General features: G+C 42.9%; 2 protein-coding genes and 1 non-coding gene across 6 annotated transcripts in view; 2 read left to right on the forward strand and 1 right to left on the reverse strand.

The window, feature by feature from the left end:
- Nucleotides 1–18,453, forward strand: part of LOC129182784 (glutamate receptor ionotropic, kainate 1-like) — a 28,498-nt gene extending 10,045 nt beyond the window's left edge. Inside the window, exons 8-19 of one of the 4 annotated variants that reach the window (XR_008570690.1) lie at nt 1,167–1,274; nt 1,379–1,423; nt 9,006–9,122; nt 10,079–10,282; nt 12,773–12,996; nt 13,082–13,200; nt 13,929–14,146; nt 14,631–14,856; nt 14,999–15,249; nt 15,368–15,515; nt 17,887–18,299; nt 18,369–18,453. Coding sequence is in view for 2 of the 4 variants with exons in the window: in XM_054779301.1 (XP_054635276.1) it covers nt 1,167–1,274; nt 1,379–1,423; nt 9,006–9,122; nt 10,079–10,282; nt 12,773–12,996; nt 13,082–13,200; nt 13,929–14,146; nt 14,631–14,856; nt 14,999–15,249; nt 15,368–15,493 (1,638 nt within the window). In the remaining 2 variants the exon portion in view is untranslated. Of the gene's footprint in view, nt 1–1,166; nt 1,275–1,378; nt 1,424–1,766; nt 2,243–9,005; nt 9,123–10,078; nt 10,283–12,772; nt 12,997–13,081; nt 13,201–13,928; nt 14,147–14,630; nt 14,857–14,998; nt 15,250–15,367; nt 15,516–17,886 lie in introns of those variants that run through there. The other 3 variants (XR_008570691.1, XM_054779301.1, XM_054779316.1) reach the window with 3 other exon arrangements.
- Nucleotides 14,265–14,336, reverse strand: trnaw-cca (transfer RNA tryptophan (anticodon CCA)). The gene has a single exon. It is a non-coding gene; the product is annotated as a tRNA-Trp (tRNA).
- The window catches only part of LOC129178896 (ubiquitin carboxyl-terminal hydrolase 19-like), a 33,154-nt gene continuing 29,814 nt past the window's right edge, over nt 18,423–21,762 (forward strand). Inside the window, exon 1 of the mRNA XM_054771562.1 lies at nt 18,423–18,452. Coding sequence (XP_054627537.1) covers nt 18,423–18,452 — 30 coding nt within the window. The remainder of the gene's footprint in view (nt 18,453–21,762) is intronic.

Consider the following 21,762-nt stretch of genomic DNA (forward strand, 5'->3'; position numbering starts at 1 on the left):
CTGACTTTGGGCGAGAGGCAGGGTACACCCTGGACTGGTCGCCAGCCAATGGCAGGGCACATATAGACAAACAACCATTCACACTCACATTCATACCTATGGACAATTTAGAGTCTCCAATTAACCTAACATGCATGTTTTTGGAATGTGGGAGGAAATGAAAATATCATGTTTTCAATTAATATTAATTCTAACAAACTTCAAGTTTAAGTTTACAAGACACAGAGATAATAAGTCCTCAGTGCTCCATTGCTCGCTTTTCTTTGGACAGTTTATCAAAAAAGGACAGTTCCTGGTTGCATCTGTCAAGTATGTCATCAATACAACGTTTATTTGTCTTATCACCAAATATTTTTACAATACCCATCCGGAATTACAGCAATTCATTTTGCACATAACTTCATCCCTGTTTTGAGTCTTTGCGTCCACCTTTGCATTGAACAGATTTTGCTCAGCTTATATTAATCTAAAATAGGGTATCGATTAGGAAAAATGTAGAAACATGCTCACTAAAAATGGAAATGTATGCCTCGATATCTGACCACTTTTTTTTTTTTTTTTTTTAGTTTTGCCTCGGTTTGCCCTGCTCCATTCACAGCGATGACATTGGACATGCTGTCACTCAGCCTTTGTTTTATTGGTTACGCCACTGCTGTGTCTTCCAAATCTACTTTTTCCAGTATTTCCACCCCCATTTCCATGAAAGTCCCCTTCATCGTCCTCGTCGTCTTCAAAAAGCCATGATTCCGAATGACGACTATCGTATTTATATTTACTATTATTATAATAATAATAATTATTATATATTTATATATTATGGATGCCACATTCATGAGTGACTTTGCATTGACCTTCTATGGTGAAGTCGAGGCGTGAAAAGGGGCGTGACTTGAGGCGGAGTTGCATACGTACACTTCTCCTCAAGGTGGAATCCATGAACCACAAAATTACGTGAATGTGTGCGTACACCACTTTTTATAACTGAATATTTTTGTCCGTGCGCACGTTTTGGGTTTCTGGCGTACACAGACTTTTAGTCAGAATTCCACACGCATTTTTATAGATGAGGCCCCTGGACAGGTTTCAAATGCAAGTTTGAGCAATGTTGCATCACACTGAGACACATCATACTGAAAGCTGTTCCTAATATTGTGACATCCCTGCAGGCCCAGTGGGATGGACTGACAGGTCACATTGTTCTCAACAAGTCGGACGGTCTGAGGAGAGACTTTAACTTGGACATCATCAGCCTCAAAGAGGACGGCGCTGCCAGGGTGAGGGACTGCACTCCCATGATGCTTTGCTCCATTTTGCCATGCCATGTTACTATCAGTCATGAATATGAATTAATGATCCGCATAATCTCACTGTCACCCAGGGTGTTATGGAGGCTGGAAGTCGCCTCACCAAGAGGTGGATCAAGGTTTGCTTCCACTTTGCTCAAAAAGCCTCTCCTGACCTTGTTGATCCTCCTCCTCCTTCTTCCTCCTTTGACTCACGCACTTTCACCTTTCACACTATATGGACTAAAGCTGGGGTGACCAAACTTTTTCCACTGAGGAACGCATACATAAAAATTGAAGGATGGGGGCCACTTGATACATTTTGTACATTGAATAAGCTAATAGCTATCCAGTGTAGGTCAATATATGCTGAACTATTGGAACAAAACGTCTTAGCTTTGTTTTATAGTTGACAAAGCTAATTAGTGTAATATCTAATCATACATCTCATTAATAATCAAGTCATTGTGATATTTTTTTTAGGATTGGACCATGGGGAGCAGAGACTGAGGCAGAATTGGCAAAGATACAAAATACAAAAATCAGGTACTCACAGTAGATTAAAGAAAAAAAACAAGCAAAAGCAACAACTCAAGAATTGCTATACAGGCAACAGGAAGCAACAAAAATGGCAGGAAGAGGAGGAATCGGTGAGAGAATTAAGCTTAATATAGGATAGAAAATTACACATCTACAAATACTAGACCATCATAGAGAAGTGGAGGAGGGCGAGACAGGGATACATTACTCACCGTCTGGCGTCTTCCTGCTGCAGCTTTTTAAAACTACTCATTGGGAAGCGGCTGCAGCTGTGTCTCGTTGCTTCCGATATCACCGGCTGTAAAGTGATGATGAGGAAAAAAATTAAGGGCAGCGTGCAAAAGTGGGATGTGACATTGATTTTAGTTTTACAATGGTCAGTGCGTCTGTGTAGGCTCTCAGTCGTACAGGAGTTGTCCATCGAGGAAAAGGCTTCTTGAGACGTCATCTGTACTTCTGAAGTACAGATGACGTCTCAAGAAGCCTTTTCCTCGACAATGGTCAGTGGAAAAACAAAAAACAAATAACGGTACGCACTTTGGACATACCAGGACGAAATGTCGGGACAATGAGAGGTTGCACGGGTCTTTAGCTGTCCCTGAATCTTAATTGTTCATCTTTGCAAGACATTTTGGACCACTCTGCGTTTCCAACTTTGTGGGAACGCTTTGGGGAAGACTCGTTTCAGATGAGTTTGGTGTGGAAGAGGAACATGTCCAGCATCAGTGACCTTTGACATTACAGATGGACACAAATTGTCACAGACACACTCCACAAGTGGATGCAGTAAAGCACACTTTATAGTGTACTATGGTGGGAATCGTATTTAGTATGATGGTCTAGCAGCTGGGGCTGCACAGTGGATGAGTGGTTAGCATGTTGGCCACACAGTCAGGGTATTGGGAAGACCTGGGTTCGAATCTCCGCTTGGGCATCTCTGTGTGGAGTTTGCATGTTCTCCCGTGTGTGGGGGGGTTTTCTCCGGTACTCCGGTTTCCTCCCACATTCCAAAAACATGCATGTTAGGTTAATTGCCGACTCTAAATTGTCCATAGGTATGAATGTGAGTGTGAATTGTTGTTTGTCTATATGTGCCCTGCGATTGGCTGGCGACCAGACCAGTGTGTACAAAAGTATGACTGGAAAGTCAGCTGGGATAGGCTTCAGCATACCCCCTCAACCCTAGTGATGATAAGCGGCACAGAAAATGGTTGGATGGGTCTAGCAGCCGGTTTTTGTTTGTTTGACGTTTCTATTGATTGACCGGCCTGTCAGAAGCTGAAAGCAGCTTTGAAGGTGACGTGTTCTTTTTTTTGATTCAACCCTTTTTTACTGTTTCTACCCTCAGAGGAAATACCTCCTCCATAGCAAACACCACATAAAAGACTGTGCTCATGAAAAATGAATTATCAGTTGTCTGCTGCTGCACTGTTTAGTTGTTGTGCCGCTCGGGAAGATGTGAAGGCCTCTTGACAGAACATTTTTGCTTTTAAAAGTGGATGATTTTTGTGTTGTTTTCATCAGTCTTGGCCTACTTTGGCTTTCAAAGGTAACATTTTATTTGCACATGTTCAAGTGAGTACTCCTCTTGGTCCACTGGTTGTATAACCAAGCCAGAAAGTGGAACTACTTGTAGTATAATAGCATGGGGGTTACCTTTCGGGACCACCACCCAATGGCGAAAAAACGCACGCAATTGATTCGCCCATAAAAATGTTTATTTTTGACATAGGGCTCACTCCTCCCCCTCCAACACTCCTGCTAGCTAAGATTGACATTGAAGTTCCGATCAGCATTTGCATTCGAAGTGACTCTTGTAATTATTAGATTAGATTCAGTTCCATATCGCTCACCTTCTTTCTTCAGTTGCCATTCAGTTGCCACAATCCAGGTTTAAACCCTAAATATGCCTCACACACGTAATAAACACATTGAAAGTATAAAATGTATAGCTACTCAGCACTTATCAACGAGACGAGACGATGCATTTGTGAGATTGAGTCCATGGGAACGAGATGAGACGAGACGGGATTTTAACATTTTCAGAAAAGTACAATGAAAAAATTTGACTGGATAAACAAACTTTTGTATTTAACTACGTCTCAAAACATTGCAGGTGCCTTTTGAAATGTTTGTTGTCCCACAAATTGACGCTAAACCAGAGGTCGGAACCTTTTTGGCTAAGAGTGCCATACAATATTTTTTTAACACTGAATGCAACTAAATGCGTGCCTTTTTAGGCAAGACCGACAATTTTAAAATATAGTAAGTCTCTGCATTTATTCCTTTTAATAATGTTGTTATACTGAAGCTAATCAATAAATAAAATGCTTCCTTCCATTAATGGGACTTCTGGTCCTGCCTGCTTTTGCTGATGGCTTTGTGGTGAGGTTAAGCTTCATGCAGGCGTTGAGGCTTCCATCCGTTAAAACGTGATCGTAGGTTGGTCTTGATGTTTTTTAGATGTGAGAAGGACTGCTCACATGCATACGTAGAGCCAAACATGGTCCATACGGCAACACCCACACGCTGCAGTATGTGGTTCATGATAAGTTAAGATAAGATATGATAAGTTAATTCGCCACATCAAGCATGAATGTTTTGGCAAATTGGCCATCTGTGGACGTCTTTCCTCTCCTCACTATTGCTAAAGAACCAGCAAAGTGGACAGTAGCTCTTGGCATGCCTTCTTCCGACTGTCCCCCGCTGGATATCCATCCATTTTCTATACCGCTTCATCCTCATTAGGGTCGCGGGGGCATGCTGGAGCCTATCCCAGCTGACTTCGGGCGACAGGCGGGGTACACCCTGGACTGGTCGCCAGCCAATCGCAGAAAGGAAGGCAGACTGCCACATGCAGCGCCGCAATTGGATGTGTCTGAAGCTTGGAGCTTGACTTCCCTACGTTTCTCCTACAAATGGGCCTTGAGCTTGTTTGGAGGTTCTAGCAGAGGAGCGCAGCTACTGGTAAACCGATGAATGGTCGTCCGTCGGGGGGACGTCGTCCGCTGCCACCAAGCGCTGAGCTTCGGGAGGGACACACATGGAGCGGTGAGGGAGGAAGGGGACACCCGCCTAGCCAGCCAGATCACCCGAATCAACCCTAGCGATCAATGGGGTGACAGATGTCGCAGCCAGATCGCCCTCACATCCCCCCGCTGGATATTTAGATGCAAATGTAGCATGGCGTGCAAACCTGCTCTCTCCACCTCTGTCCATTCGTGCTGAAATGTATGGAACTCCTCATGTTTCTTTCTTTCTTTTCGCCATCCTCTTTGTCAAAAGTGTTTGCGCTACAATTAGCTAGGCGGGACGTTTACTTCTTGACCTCTCAATTATCCAATTGTAATGGTGTTTGGCGTGAAAATATAGGAAGGACAGTTGGCATCCGCATTGCGGTAGAAAATGGATAGAGGGATTAAAATGCATTATAATGTTTGATATTTTGAACGTTGTTTTAACACTGTGATTTCTGGAATGTTAATGTCAGCAAAAAAAAAGAAAATAAACGAAATGTATAGTGTTAAGAAACGTGTGAGAGCCAGATGCGTATCAAATGAGCCATATATGGCTCGCGAGCCATAGGTTCCCGACCCCTGCGCTAAACAATATTAATGTTACGGCGATATATAATAATAATAACATATGATAATATATCAGAATAATGCAATATTTCCTTTAATATGTCATCTTTCGCTCTGTAAAGTTGTGGCATTGGCATTTGTGACGTGTATTTTCTCACAGGCAATTTGTACTGTCTATCAAACGTTTGCAGCATTTTTTGAAATGCTGGCTTTTCAATTGTAGTAAAGAGCAGCATTTCTTTGGCGATGTATTAAACCACATTCTCTGTGAACGTACACCATTTTGTAGTGTTCCGTTTGTATTTACTTTGCCGATCAGACGACTCAGTGACAATTTGTCTGATAGCAGCAATGAGACCGGTGGAGGTTGGGGCTGGGGCTCCTCCCATTTCCTCTTGTTGATTATGCTAAACTCCTGTGGCTCTACGGACAAGCTAATCAGATGGTGGTTGTTTGTGTTGGTGTGTCCGTGTGTCTCACTGGTATCCTCTTGGCAGGACCCACAAGGTTAAGGAGAATCGACACCGTGTCCTCTGTGCTTTTGTTCCATGTTCTGTGTTGGCATCTGCTGACTGAGTTTTTTTCCAGATGGGAAAACTGGGTCAGGTGGATATGTTTACATGTGCAAGTTTGTTTTTTCATGTTGCCACCACTTTCAAACAAATTCAGCATATTGGCTTGTTCATGTTGATGGGCTCACCTTGCTTGTTATTAATATGCCCACATGGGGGCTGTGGCTTTTGGCTTTGCAATCATCTTTTTTCCTCATAACTTCTACTACATTACCTTGCATTGCTCCTCACAAGGCACGACTCTCTTGCTGTGTGTATGCTAGCGGCCCCGCCTCTCCTCACAGAGACAAAGCGACTGTATGACTGACATGAAGTCTCACTCTGTTTGCTGTTGTTCAACGGAACGTGTAGGTGCTGAACCAATGCATGAGTAAATGCTCTTCCTGTCAGTTTGGAGGTGAGAGACAAGGAAAACAGACACGCATGCACATGGCAATATCTGGCTGCGGACAAAATTATCCGATTCATTTTCATTTATTATGTGATTCGTTTATTTGTTAATTATCGCAAGACAGTATTTTTTATGAATGAGAAACCCCTTTGTGTTTTGATCTTGTGAGATCTCGTGACAGCCCTACTAATCAATGGTAATGTAAGATGATCCATGAGCAGATGGAATCGGAGTCACGGTGGAGCCTTTAGCCTGGTCATCTGGCTAGCACTAGACGCTAGCAAGATAGAGAAGGCGTTTTTTTAAGCCGCATCTACATAATCCACGCTGATTGTCTGTTGTATTTCCAGTCATGACTTACCATTGTATCTTGTGTAACTTGTCTTCACCTCACTGCAATGCAAGCTTTGAGGCTGGATTGACTGTTGGCCTGATTGACTGACAGGCGAAATCTTTGCCTTACTCACTCTGCCTCAGTTTGGCGGCATCTAGTCAGCAAGCTGGAGTTATCCGCCTAGCTTCTTCAAGCAATGGGGTTAGTTCGGAGCTCTGAGCTACAAGGGAGACATAACACACCAGGAAAAATTAATGAAAAAATAAAAATAAAAAATAAAAAATTATATATATATATATACTGTATGTTCATAAAAACGTTTGTTTCCCATTTATTCCATGTAAATATGCATCTAATTAAATTCAGGCTTGACACAAAAATTGTATCACACAAATAAAAGAGGCCGTTTCGGCCGGCCCTGCCATATACTGTAGGTGTCCATTATTTACTTTTCAGGGAGTTGGCAACCCTGTATTAACCTGTATTATCATGTATTAATGAATTATTACCAATTTATGGTAAATAAGATGAGGTTTCTGCGTGAACAAGGGCCCATTTTTGGAGCAAAAAATCCAAAGCACTTTTGGACCAAAAATCTGATAATTTGTGGGGCTGTGAATCCATCCATCCATGTTCCTCCGCTTATCCGGGTCCGGTTTGTGGGGGCAGCAGTCTCAGTAGGGAAGCCCAGACTTCCCGGTCACCTCGTCCAGCTCCACTGGGAGGACACCAAGGCGGTCCCAGGTCAGCTGTGAGACATAATCCCTCCGGCCTTCTCCCGACTGGGCATGACCGAAACACCTCACCAGGGAGGCGTCCGGGAGGCATCTGGACTAGATGCCTGAGCCACCTCAATTGGCTCCTCTCGATGTGAAGGAGCAGCGGCTCCATTCTGAGCTCCTCCTGGATGAGCAAGCTCCTCACCCTATCTCTTAGGGTGAATCCAGCTACCCTATAGAGTAAACTCATTTCCCCCGCTTGTATCCGCGATCTCGTTCTATCGGTCACAACCCAAAGCTCATGACTACCGTTATATGGTGAAGGTGAGAACATAGATCGATCGGTAAATTGAGAGCTTTGCCTTTCGGCTCAGCTCTCTCTTCGCCACGACGGTCTGGTACAGAGACTGCATTACTGCAGATGCTGCGCCGATCCGTCTGTCGACCTCACGCTCCAACCTTCACTCACTCGTGAACAAGACCCCAAGATACTTGAACTCGTCCACCTGGGGCAGGACCTCATTCCCAACCCGATGGGAGAAATCCACCCTTTTCCGACTGAGAACTGATTTAGCCCTTGCCTATTTGAAAACAAGACCCTTGTCAGAGGATCGACAAGTTTGACACATTTGAGGCTTTCTGAAAAAATGTACAAAATATGTCAAATTCTATTGTTGCTTTTAGCATAAGAAGACATATTATTACAAGCTCAAGTATTAAAGATAATACATCACAACACGTCATAGCAATCCCTAGATGGCATGCATAAACAGTATGCACCCTGCTGGCTGAAAGTACAGTACAGGACAATTGAGGACCATGCTTGGACATTGTTACATTCTCGTCCTGTTGAAAAAGTGCAATTTTATTTTGGCCACTCGTCCAGAAGAGCATTTGTGAGGTCAGAGGTTAGAGAGTTTTCACACCAAACTCATCCAATCATACTTTTGTTCACAAGAGACAGAAAAGGGGTCTTCTCCAAAGTGTCCTGACAGCATACAAATGTCCAACATGTCTTGTTAAGATGCAGAAGTAACAACTAAGAACTCTGGTCCAAACTTATATGAATTCATTCATTGATTAGAATGGTGGTGCGACCCGATACGTTTGTCATAGATTGTTGAAACGGTTTAAAAAAAGTGGAAATGGCACTTCCTGTAGAGCCACGTTCAGTCAGAAACATCATGGTACAAGGAATGGGTCTCCATGTAAAAATAGTAGACAGATGTTACTCTGGCAGACAGTAGAAGACACCCTGTCTCTGCCTTCATTGACTGTAAAAGTGCACTTGTTTCATGTTCTTAACAATATGACATCGTTGCTCTTTAGCAGTGAGGGGATTTGAGGGTCCAGCAGCTGTCAGACGTCTGATCCAGTGTGAAACCAAGAGTGTGGATTATGTCGCCTCCTGCCATTGTCCACTCATTCACTGACCTCACGTGACCCCGCCCCACGCTCCGTTCCCTGCACGGACATGATTGACACTTCCTATTCCCACTGCGCCATTCACTTCCCAATGAACTGTGGTATTGTCGTCCCTGTGCAATGAGTGTACATTTAAAGCCACTTTTGTGCCTTCCAGATCGCCGTGTGGAACTCGTACAAAGGCATGAACCTCATCGAGAAGTCCACGCGGGAGAAGAACGTGAACGTGACCGACTCCCTCGCCAACAGGACGCTGATTGTCACCACCATCCTGGTGAGGAGGGTGAAAGAGAGGACACAAGCCAAGAGACAAATTATGAATAGTCTTTATTTTCATCGACAGAGACATTTCATTAGGTACACCTGTAGACACTTTAGAACAGGGGTGTCTAAAGTGTGGTTTTTACATGTTCCCCAGACAAAATTAAACACAAGCCGTATTAGAACATTAATTGTTGTTATTTATTAGTTTGCATGGTATCTAGAGATTGCTAGGATATGCTGTCATGTACTTACTAGCCTGGTAGTCCTTAAATTAGGTCATTTTTGCAGCATTTAGCCCTGGCCACTTTGGATTTACTTCATTTTCAAGTTGAACTTATAGTAACAACATGTTTTTTGTTGCGGTTGTACAACCTTGCTGCACCGTACTGAGAGCCGTTTCTGATATTTTGACCTTTTCATATAGCAAAATTACCTAATCAAAATATTAGGAAAGTGTTTAGCACAATAATCAATACTGTATATTGTGAAATGACAGTGTCAATCTAAAGTGAGCACTGTTATCTTTTTACGGCAGCATTTTCGCATTGGATGGCATTTGAATGTGTACCTAATTACGTGTCCAGTGATTGTACATGTTGTATATACAATGTTGCCCACAGGTCTGCAGTCTGCCTGAGGCATTTGTAGCTATTTCGTCTAATTTACATAATTGGCCATAACGACATTATCTCAAGTCTTTATGTTGTGTAGTGAGCGACGCAAAACATTCATGATGTTTCCTGGACACCATGTAAGTGTGTGTTGGTTTTAAAGATAATGTACACATCATTGTACATATAATATAGCACAATATTAATGAACTGGTGTGTTACAATGCGCAACCAAGTCATTTGTGGTTGCTTTTTCAGGATTCTAATTGGCCAAGATGGGGGCCGCCGCAAATGAATGTATGGGAAACGCTTTATGTGCTGCCTAAAAAAAGGACAATGTTATTTTACGCTGCAGGAGAATCCATACGTGATGTACAAGAAGTCAGACAAGGAGCTGTCCGGCAATGACCGCTTTGAGGGATACTGCCTGGACCTCCTCAAGGAGCTCTCCAACATCCTGGGCTTCACCTACGAAGTCCGCCTGGTGGCCGACGGCAAGTACGGCGCACAGAACGACAAAGGAGAGTGGAACGGCATGGTCCGCGAGCTCATCGACCACGTGAGTCGGCCATTTTAGCGTTGTTGTTATTGTCATAGTGTTCATTTTAATCCTGGGCAAGCATCATTCATTTGCATGGGTGGGATTAAGGCGGGGGTGTCCAAACTTTTTCCACTGAGGGCCGCACACTGAAAAATGAAAGGATGCAAGGGCCACTTTGATATTTTGTAAACCAACACATTTAGATACTGTATGCTAAGAGGTTATTTACTGTGTATTTCAAGAAAAAAATGCATCTCACCAACCTTTTTGAAAGCGAGAGCTACTCCTTGGGTACTGATTAATGCCAAGGGCTACCAGTCTGATACCCACTTCTGAAATAGCCAATTTGCTCAGTTCACCTTTAACTATATGTTATTATTAATAATTAATGATGCTCATTTATGAGAAGATACCGATCATGTTAATTTCTCACAATAAATATCAATTTAATAAGAAAAGAAACAGATATATATCAATATGAAACACTTTATGTCTATATTTTCTCTAAGTGCAAGTGTTTTGCAAACAACAGTCCTAGGAAATCACAATGTCCCATTTTCACTAGCCACCAATCATGACTTACTTTGCACCATGTTTGTACAAATAATAAATCATGTAATATACAAAAATGAACTTTCAGATTCTTAAACAAATTTGATTAGATTTTGAACTTGACACCAAAACTGCAGCATTTTTAACATGATCAAATGCTACATTTCACAAACACATTTAACATTCTTCTTACCATCGTAGTTGCCCCCCGTTGAACGCCGGAGAGAGTGGCGATCACATCGCATCCATATTTCTCGTCTTCAAGTGCAGTTTTAGCAATTAGCATCATTGCTTCTTTGACAAACTCCCCGTCTGAAAAGGCCTTCTTTTTTTCTTCATCAAGAATTGCGGAGCTCTAAATGAGGTTTTGGTTGCTTTTTGGGAGTTTTTAACTGGTCTCCTGAAAAAAGACTGCTGTTTGCACAAAGCTGCCTTTAACTGGCGGCCTCTTTCTGCTCCTAGCGTGTGTGACACGTTGTAAAATGTCTCTCCACATTGTGCGCCTTTGCCGTTGCTGCAGTCTTCCCGCAAATGAGACGCACGCAGGCTCCTTTCACAGCGGTAAAAAAAAAAACTCTACCTCCAATTCATCGTGGAAATTAGATGTTTTCTTTCTTTCTTCTGCCATCAGTCCGTCATCTCATTTTCGCTGCGCCCGCCAGCTTGAATCCTCTATGTTTGTATGATCGCCACAAACGCTATGTTTTGGTCATGCGCACAATACTGATCGTTGAACTATTTATTTTTCTTTCTTGAGGTGCAGCTCACTGGTAAGTGGCGCTATTTGAGCTATTTTTAGAACAGGCAACTCATGTGGTTCTTATGAGCGACCTGGTGCCCGTGGGCACCGTGTTGGTGACCCCTGCTGTAGGTGAAAAAGCGTATTATTAGTATGAACTTTGGTCTTTTCTTGTTTTTTCCCATTTTTGCTGTTATTGTTTCTTTGTAGTTTTCCATATAGTTCGACTTTCTTCTTAATAATCAGTTTTCTTTTGTAATGTTTTGACATCCATCCATCCATTTTGTATGCCGCTTCTCCTGATCAGGGTCACGGGGGTATGCTAGAGCCTATCCCAGCTAACTTCGGGCGACAGGTGGGGTACACCCTGGACTAGTCGGCAGCAAATCGCAGGACAAACAACCATTCACACTCACATTCATACCTATGGACAATTTAGAGTCTCCAATTCACCTAACATGCATGTTTTTGGAATGTGGGAGGAAACCGGAGTACCCGGAGAAAACCCACGCACGCACGGGCAGAACATGCAAACTCCACACACAAAATTCAGAGATTTGAACTCAGGTCTTCTCGATCTCCTGACTGTGACTGTGTGGCCAACATGCTAACCACTAGACCACCGTGCGGCCTATTTTGACGTTATTCTCATAATATTATTTTATTTTATTACCTAATTTACCAAAAATTACAACTTTATCTTGTTTTGTTTGTTTCTCATAGTGTTACAACTTTTAAAATGTAACATATTTTTTCTTTAATATTTCAAGTCTATGCTACTAAAATGATATTATTTATCTTGGTAATATTCAGAGTTTATTCTGATAAAATTGTGATTTTTTTTTGTCATTGGAATATGACTTTTTTTTCTCTGAATATTTTGACTTTATTCTGATCTTTTTTTTAAATGTATTTTTTAAAATATTTCAAGTTTATGCTAAAATAACATTATTTTTCTCCTAATATTACATTATTTTTGTAAAAATTAAAACTTTTTCTCATTTGATTACAACTTTTTTCTTTTAATTTTCTTTGTATTCTTGTAAAATGACTTCTGATTTTTCCCATTTTTGCTGTTGTTTTTTTTAAATTTTGTTTTGTTGTTAAATTATACTCTTTGAAAGTGCCAATAAAAAAGAGCTGCGGGCCAGACTTTGACACCCCTGCATTAAGCCTTACATTAACCTTCATCTTCCTCCTTCCTCCTCCTCCTCCAGGTGGCCGACCTGGCTGTGGCACCCTTGACCATCACCTACGTTCGGGAGAAGGTCATCGACTTCTCCAAGCCCTTCATGACGCTGGGCATCAGCATCCTGTACCGCAAACCCAACGGCACCAACCCGGGCGTGTTCTCCTTCCTTAATCCTCTGTCTGCTGACATCTGGATGTACGTGCTGCTGGCCTGCACGGGGGTCAGCTGTGTACTCTTTGTCATCGCCAGGTAACAGCGTGGGACTGCATAGATGCACAACACCGGGGAATGGAGCTCTGTGATTTAACAGCATTTTTTCCTTTATGAATTGCAGGTTTACTCCATATGAGTGGTACAACCCACATCCATGCAACCCATCCTCCACTCTCATCCAAAACAATTTCACTTTGCTCAACAGCTTCTGGTTTGGTGTCGGTGCTCTCATGCGTCAAGGTATTATTATCTCACGGTAAACACAGGAGCAAAATAAACTACTAACACGGCGCCACTTTCAGACTTTGGTTACAACAATAGTCATGTAAAAGTGTTGCTTCTTATTGATGGTTTACATGTTTACATCAGCTAATGGTTGAAGCTAGCTCAGACTGTTAACTTGATATAACTATCTAAACGGTGCTACTAATTCTTAGTGAAGATTTAAAATGTTTCACAAGATGTGTCCAAGTGTTATTTGTTGACTGTGATCATTTTTGAGTGGATAACGACAGGTTAAAAATGCTGAAGGTCAGCTATGATGACAATTAGCTGTTAATGCTAGCTTGCTTGCTTCCCCAAGATGACCAACGTTGTCAAGCGTAAGCAAATGTTTTTCATTTAGAAAAAGTGATATTTTTGACTCACATCCTTGTCTAGTGCTATGAATTTCCACCTTGCAGGACAATTAAGGCAGGTTTTATTTGTATTTTTTATGGATGTACTAAGCCTGGTTGTACACAGCTAAACCTATGGTGATAGGTGTAGTTAAATGTTAAATGTCAGACAATGGCCTTCCTCAAACACTAAGTTGCAAGCTTGAAACCGTCTCTGATTTTTTAAGTAGTGTATCCTGCAAGTTAAATCTATGTTAGTAGTGTTTTGGTGTCTTGTGATGATCAAAACAGTTGTGCTAACACTACTTTCTATGACCACAATTAGCATTACGCCACGTTGTCTTGTGTCAGGTTCCGAGCTGATGCCGAAGGCTCTGTCCACGCGTATCGTCGGGGGCATCTGGTGGTTCTTCACCTTGATCATCATCTCCTCCTACACGGCCAACTTGGCCGCCTTCCTCACCGTGGAGAGGATGGACGCGCCCATCGACTCGGCCGACGACCTGGCTAAGCAAACCAGGATTGAATACGGTGCAGTGAGGGACGGATCCACCATGACCTTTTTCAAGGTGGGCTCCTGTTTGGTGTTGACATGGCCACGCAGTAATAGCCCCTTCAGTAGGTACACATTCTAATGCAATCCAGAATAAAACTCTTGTCTTTACACATCGAAATTTAATAAACAAATGACCCCGACGTGATTTGAACACGCAACCTTCTGATCTGGAGTCAGACGCGCTACCGTTGCGCCACGAGGTCACTTCAGTGCTAATTTTATTTACCATGTTATCCTCTGTCCACTGGTACCACCCCTCTGGGCCCAGCAGGGGTGACCCACGCTGGGCTTTATCCTGGCAGATTGCAGCCTGTGATTACTAGCGCCTGGATAAGAAGACACGGCCTGTGTTTGATGGCTCGAACAAATTGAATCAGCTGGATGAGATTTAGAGCACAGCTGCCCCATTTTGTCTGACTTAACACACACACGCACACACTCGCCTCGTGTTTTTATCTGTTTATATGTGTGTCTGTGTGCGTGTGTGTGTGTGCCAGAAATCCAAGATCTCCACCTACGAGAAGATGTGGGCCTTCATGAGCAGCAGGAAGAACACAGCACTGGTCAAGAACAACCGGGAGGGCATCACGCGTGTCCTCACCACCGACTACGCCATGTTGATGGAGTCCACCAGCATTGAGTACATCAGCCAGAGGAACTGTAACCTCACGCAGATAGGAGGACTCATTGACTCCAAGGGCTACGGAGTGGGAACGCCCATCGGTGAGGAAGAACAACAAAAGTTATTAAATCAGAGGTTCAGGGTCCAGCCTAAGCAAAATAACTTTTCAGGCATCACTAACACTCTAGTCCAACCTCTGATTGATTGACTCATTGATTAAGAGCTGTGGCTCTGCTGGTCCAGGTTCTCCGTACAGAGACAAGGTGACCATCGCCATCCTGCAGCTTCAGGAGGAAGGAAAGCTGCACATGATGAAGGAGAAGTGGTGGCGAGGCAACGGCTGCCCGGAGGAGGACAACAAGGAGGCCAACGCTTTGGGTGTGGAAAACATTGGCGGCATCTTCATCGTGCTTGCCGCCGGCCTGGTCCTGTCTGTGTTCGTGGCCATTGGCGAGTTCATATATAAGGCTCGCCGGAACGCAGACATTGAGGAGGTGAGCTGGGGTGGGGAGGAGATGGTGGTGATGGTGGGGCCCCGCAGCAACAGGAAGTGCTGGCAATAACCGCATGCTTCTCCATGTTTGTGTGTCTCTGCATGCTGCTGGCTGTCAGGCCTTTTGTTTCTTTTACGGGGTGCAGTCCCGCCAGTTTCAGCGGCGTGGCTCCACCTCCTCCTCGGGCACCTCCTTGTCTACCGACCTGGAGAGCGGCAAGCTGCTTGGTGATGACACAGAGTAACCGTGGCAACTGTAGATGATAGGTTTGTAACACCTGAGCAGATGTTTTAATCTTTGACCCCCCATTTTGCACCTGCTCCTTGACCTTTCACCCTGCATCCATCCGCTCTCCGTCCTCCAAATGCCCCTTCACTGAACCAACCCTGCAATTTTACACCACACTTTTGTGTCATGAAAAGTTGCCTTGTGAGCTCAAACTTATCAACTTGCTTGAAGCAATGTGATTGTTATCTAATCTCAATTCTTTTAAACCTCAGGAATGATTGTTTCATATCAAATCAAGATCTGTCGTTGTCACAGTAAAAATAGAATACTGCAGGCATTATGCTTTTATTTAAGGCTACAAAGCGGCACTTAACAATGCATGAAAGTTCTGCATGAACACTATTGACTTTTTGCTAGAAAGTAAACATCTAGAAAAAGACGCTTACAAGATCAAATCAGAACAAGGAAAACTCTATGCCATATTCAGTGGTTCGGTTCGGTTTAAAGGTCCGTTCATTTTGGGTACAGTACAGAACAAAACATAAAACATAAAAATGCTTAGCTTTTGTGCTTGTGCTTGATTTTTTTTTAAAATGGAACATAAACAAACTGCAAGCAGGTAATTCTGCATTTCTCAAACAAAAAATACAAATAATAAAAAAAAGAAATAAAATATAATAGTATGCATCTTTTAAGTGCAACGATGCAGACAGTTTGAAGAGTGTGAATGATTATCCATCCATCCATTTTCTATGCCGCTTATCCTCACCAGCGTATGCTGAATCCTATCCCAGCTGACTTTGGGCGAGAGGCGGGGTACACCCTGGACTGGTTGCCAGTCAATTGCAGGACACATAAACAACCATTCACACTCACATTCATACCTATGGACAATTTAGACTCACCAATTAACCTAACATGCATGTTTTTGGAATGTGGGAGGAAACCGGAGTACCGGAGAAAACCCCCCCACACACGGGGAGAACATGCAAACACCACACAGAGATGCCCAAGCGAAGATTCGAACCAGGGTTTTCCCGATCTCCTGACTGTGTGGCCAACATGCTAACTACTCGTCCACTGTGCAGCCCCGGTTATACATATACTGTATAAGCCACACCGGACTATAAGATGCAGGTGTATGCAGGTGTCATAAAAAGAAATATTTAGTGCACAGAAAGATGTTACACAGAAAGATTTTTTAAGCTTTTAATAAAATAAATGCTTTTTTTTCAAACAGTGCGTGCCAAACAGTGGTGCAACACGGCTACTTTAACAGTGCAGAACAGTAGACGGCTAGTTAAACAATGCCGAATAGTGCATGTAACATAGATGACAGTAGCCTACCCGAAAAGTCATTCATTGCCGTCCTCTTGGGAACTAAAACCACAAAAGTCTTCTTTTTCCATGTCAGAATTGATCAGCGTTAATATTCCTTCGTCACACACGTCGTCGGGCTCTCTCTCTCTCTTTTGGTGTGCTTGCCGTGTCCCCCTCTTCATCTGGCATTCGTCCAAGCCTTTCGATACCCGTTGAACATAGTGTTTGCTCTACGCTGTCAGGATCCACCAACAGACTTGTGCAAAAGTTGCACAGTTTCTTCTCTGACAGCCAAATCCATCGCCTGTAACTTGAAAACGGCATAATTTCTTGTTGTCACTGCGCATGTGCACAACGTGTCTACATTCCGGTACAGTAGGTGGTGGTATGCAAATGCAAAAGTTTAGCAAATGCCGAGAATGGTGGCTTTGTGGCGTTTTTTGGTTGTTTCCTGAACGTTTTTGCCGGTATGATGGACTACCTTAGTAATAGCGTTTTCCGAAATACATATTTAAACGATTAGTAGTAGTTCTGAAGCATGCAAGATGTCACAAGATTAGAACGATGATTGGTCACTCACAGCTGCCTAGTACACACATATATGTGTGTAGCATGCACACACACACACACACACACACACACACCCACACACACACACACACACACACACACAAGCAGTCTCAGAGAGACAATCAACAATTTACATTCACGTTGTTTCAACAGTAGCTAACATTGGGAGCTAAACTTTGTCAAATTCATTAGCTCATTAGCTGACAACAAACATAACTAGTGCACATGGGCATTTTACCTCCGGTGTACATTACATACTCAAAGCAGAAAGAGGATGGGATATAATGCTTGCAGTACGTTTGAATGCTGGCGCCTTATAGGCAGTTGGACGAACTCATCGGGAAGGCTAAGTGTTTCCAAACAATAGAAGAAGGTTTTCAGGCTCCGATGAAAAAAAGCCTGCTATAAAAGATGGCTATGTCCTTAATTAGGGAGTGATCCACTCATGTGGTCACATGATCTGACTGTTGACTTGTGTGGCTCTGGACTTGACCCAAACACACCGGTTGTGTCTTCCAGAGTGTGTCTTTCTCGGTTCTGATGGAGGACGTGGGCGTCTTCTCCCAAGGCCTGAGGCGGAGGTTGAGACAACGGCCATCTTGTGTCTGTACTGCACACACGCAGGACACCAACACATCGTGAGAATGGACTGAACCAAAACTAAAAACAGACTGCCAGCATACACGTTTAGAGTGTTTGTGCGTCCATTTTCCTTTTCTTTTAGTACTGTTTGTGTGTCAGCGTAACATACTTTATGCCCTTAGTGTTTTGCTCACTTTAAAGTCACCTGATCGTGGAAATATTGACCTTCACAGTAAAACTATTTTGCATTTTTTTCAAAACACCTGCCTTATTTGTGTGTGTGCAAGGATATGTGTATGCGTGTTGTGTGTGTGTTGACATGAAGACTCTCCATTGGATGCCTACAGGAAGTAAGTGTCCACCTAGCAGTACCATTCAGTTTGGTACCATGTGTTAATGATTGTGTTTCCATTGTTTAGGCCTTCTCGGCCCAGGCTTGACCTTTCAACTGTGTCTTGGCTGTGGCTCTGAGCATGAACACCTTCTTCTTCTGCACACTCCAGGTAGGTTGTCAATGGATCCCTCTTAAAGACAATGTTTGACTTTTCAGAATCAGGCTTTTTTGGCCCATTTTGTGTGAAGAAACTGCCCAATAAATGTGCTCTCCTTAATTGTCAAAAGAGCCATTTTGCCTCTTTTTCCAGTAATTAAAGAAAAATACTCTGGAGATGCTAAATATTACACAGCTTATAAAATTTTAAAAGTTTTAATCTTTTTAAAATTGTACCTGTTCCAACAACATAATTCAACAAACAGAAGTGCAGAATGCATGCGTAGGCCTACTTAGAAATTATTTAAACACCGACCTATGCAAGCCTTTTTGAGTTTTTCCCGTATTTGTGTAAAATGAAAACAAAACGTAACCAACTATAACATTAAAAAACACATCAGAGTTCACATATCCGCATACCAGTGCTGTCTGCTCAATATTGTTTACATCACTTGAGACATCACAGGCAATTCAATATGTTTACACCGAATGAATGTCATCAATTTGCCTGCTGGTGATGTTTGTTGCCATTCTGTTGGCCCTGCCTTTGACTGTCTTTGCCGAGAAAGTCATTTTTTTCATTTTATAAATAATTTCCTGTTTATTTTTTAATTTGGAGAATAGATGCTCTGATGTTTTTATGAACGATTCTTTCATGTATTCGCCATCTGTGAATGGCTTCCCCCTCCTTACTATCTCCAGTGCAGTCACAACGCGAGCATCTGGAGTTGAGTTTGGCGCTTCATCCACTTCTTGAAAGCGTGTTTGCTCTGCTCAACATTCCATAGTAGTTCCGAAATCTTTCTCTTACGCCCATCTGTAGTTGGGTACTTTTCAGAAAAAGCTGAGTGCTTTTTTTGATAATGTCTTTCAACGTTACATTTTTTTCTACTTGCCAATTTCTCACCACATACTGTATCAAGCACGTGGGTGAGCCAGCATATTTGGCAGTGAAGACAAAGGAATATGCCCACTCACAATTAAAGTTTCTATTTTCTTTTCATATTAGGGACGTATTCATATTAGGGACGTATTCATGGCTATGGCTAGTTTACCACGGGGGTGGCATACTCAACAAGACGTCTTTTTCGTGTATCACTGCACACTGCACACCCACAAACAGCGGTCTTTTCTGGTCTCATTGGACATTTTTAGAGACTCTAAATGAAAAAAATGTATCACTCTTTGGAGTGATACATAATGCTTTGAGTTTATTTTAAATCCTACTCATTCTCAGCAATTACTGATAGACCCTAGTGAGGACAAGTGGCATAGAAAATGGATGGATGGGTTCACTTTCTGCGTTTACCAGGTTAACCTTTTCCAGTGAAAGAAAAAGATGAAGATGTGTAAGAGTAAAATGAATAGAGGTGGTAAAAACTTTACTTTATGACTTTTGATGATAGCTAAAAACAAGTTTTGTGTATTTTTTTTAAATGGATTGTTATGCAGGTTCTTCCTGAGAGAATTAGACTCAGCTTCTCTTAATCTCTTCATGTAATGACTTTTTTCTTTTTTATGCGATGGAGATTAATTCTGGGATTGAGCGTAATAGCGTTTGCTGGCCCATAATCTTCCCAGCACCGTCGTTCTTGATCAAAACCGAAGCGGCTGTATTCCCTCCGCTCCCTACCGTCATTATCTAATCCATCATGAATGAGGGCAGGGATTACACTGCTGACCTTGGCATTCAGCACGTCTGAGCCGGGCCCCGGGCCCAGTGGAATGACCTCACCTGAACGACACGCCACTGGCGGCCCGGCGATGCTTCTATCTTGGTCTCGCTGCTTCTCTCGCCCCCCGCTAAAACCTTTTTGTCCCGTTAAAATCCGAATGCGGCGCCGTCAGCCTCGGCCAGGAGAGATGAAGCGATAGCGCTCGTGTTTGTTTGGGCCTTCAGCAGCAAGGTCACAGATTAGAGATCCAAAAAGGGCTCTGAAATAAACCTCCACAATCTGATGTTTAGAACTAAGCACTAAACAACAGTAACAACATAAATGAAAATAATGAATGTCTAAATCATTCAAGTTTTTTATTTACTTATGTGTATTTATTCTTATTTTATTTTCTTATTTTTCTTAGCTCTCCTATCTTGCTTTCTTTGTTTTATTTGTCAGTAAATCACTACTCTGTAGAAATATCTGGTGAGGAATAGTCATCGCTGCCCAGAGGCGTTCCTCCTTTTAAGGTTGCCTCATTTAGCAACAATAAAATGCAGAGCTGATATACACCATTGCAAACACTGGGCGTCCTCCTCCCTCCTGGCTGGGAGTGATTCCGGAGGGAATGCTGTCATCTGCTGGTAGCTGTGGATTTAACACAGCTGTCAATCAACACACCTCCTTTCAACGCTCATGCCTGTTTAGCATTATTATTATTATCATTATTATCATGGTCACGACAAAGATGAACTACGTCGTCACTAAAGATTCCCTTTGATCCATCTTCATCCAGACTTGGATTATTGGGCATTTATCCTGTATGATATAGCAAACTTGTTTACCTGCTCTTTACCTGACATTTAGTCTGAATTAATAAAGTCTATACAACAATATGATTAGTTAAAGTTTCTCCCTTGGGATGTGCTTGATTGACGCCCAATATGAGAGCTGCATCATAAATTTTGCCTTCACAAAGATAATAATGCTCACTTTTGATTGACAGTGTCTATTATTGTGAGACAGTGACACGCTAAAGCCAGCAGATGGAGCTGTGGTGAAAAAAGCGTGCTTTGTGTGGCAGTTATCACCCACTTTGTCACTTGCATTGCCCATAATAAGCCTCTTGTGTGTATTTGTTGAAATGGCTCTTTAAAAGACAGGTCATCCCCAAAACAAACACACGCACGCATGTACTGAGTATGAAATGGTATCAGATTGCATCATAAGCGAGCATGCTGCATGCTCTATTTCCTTCCACAATTTCTGCTATTTTGGCACAGGTGTTCATTCTTAGCTCCACTTGTTACACACAACTTAGGGGTTGTTTTAGCAGGTTCAACTCATGTCACCCGAGACATTTAATTGGACCCGAGCCTCCGTGGAATGGGAGGGGGCTTGGGGGGTCACATTCCTCTCCAGCCTGCCTGTTTGTGTGGTTTATATGCGTAAAGTGCGCAATGGGCCAGACAGGAGCGTGTCTAGACTACACTGACACCAGCACGTAGGGCGCAAGGGGGGCCGTCCCCCATAAGCGAGTGGACCGAGTCAGAACACCGAACGGTTCGAGTGAAGTCTCAGGAGGAGGGGGGCAGGCAGGTGGTCTGCGGTCGGGGCCCAGCGGCAGAAGCACCGCCAGGCTCAGGCAACTTTGTGGACCGAACC

This window comes from Dunckerocampus dactyliophorus, chromosome 1, assembly GCF_027744805.1.
Source record: "Dunckerocampus dactyliophorus isolate RoL2022-P2 chromosome 1, RoL_Ddac_1.1, whole genome shotgun sequence".
NCBI lineage: Eukaryota > Metazoa > Chordata > Actinopteri > Syngnathiformes > Syngnathidae > Dunckerocampus > Dunckerocampus dactyliophorus.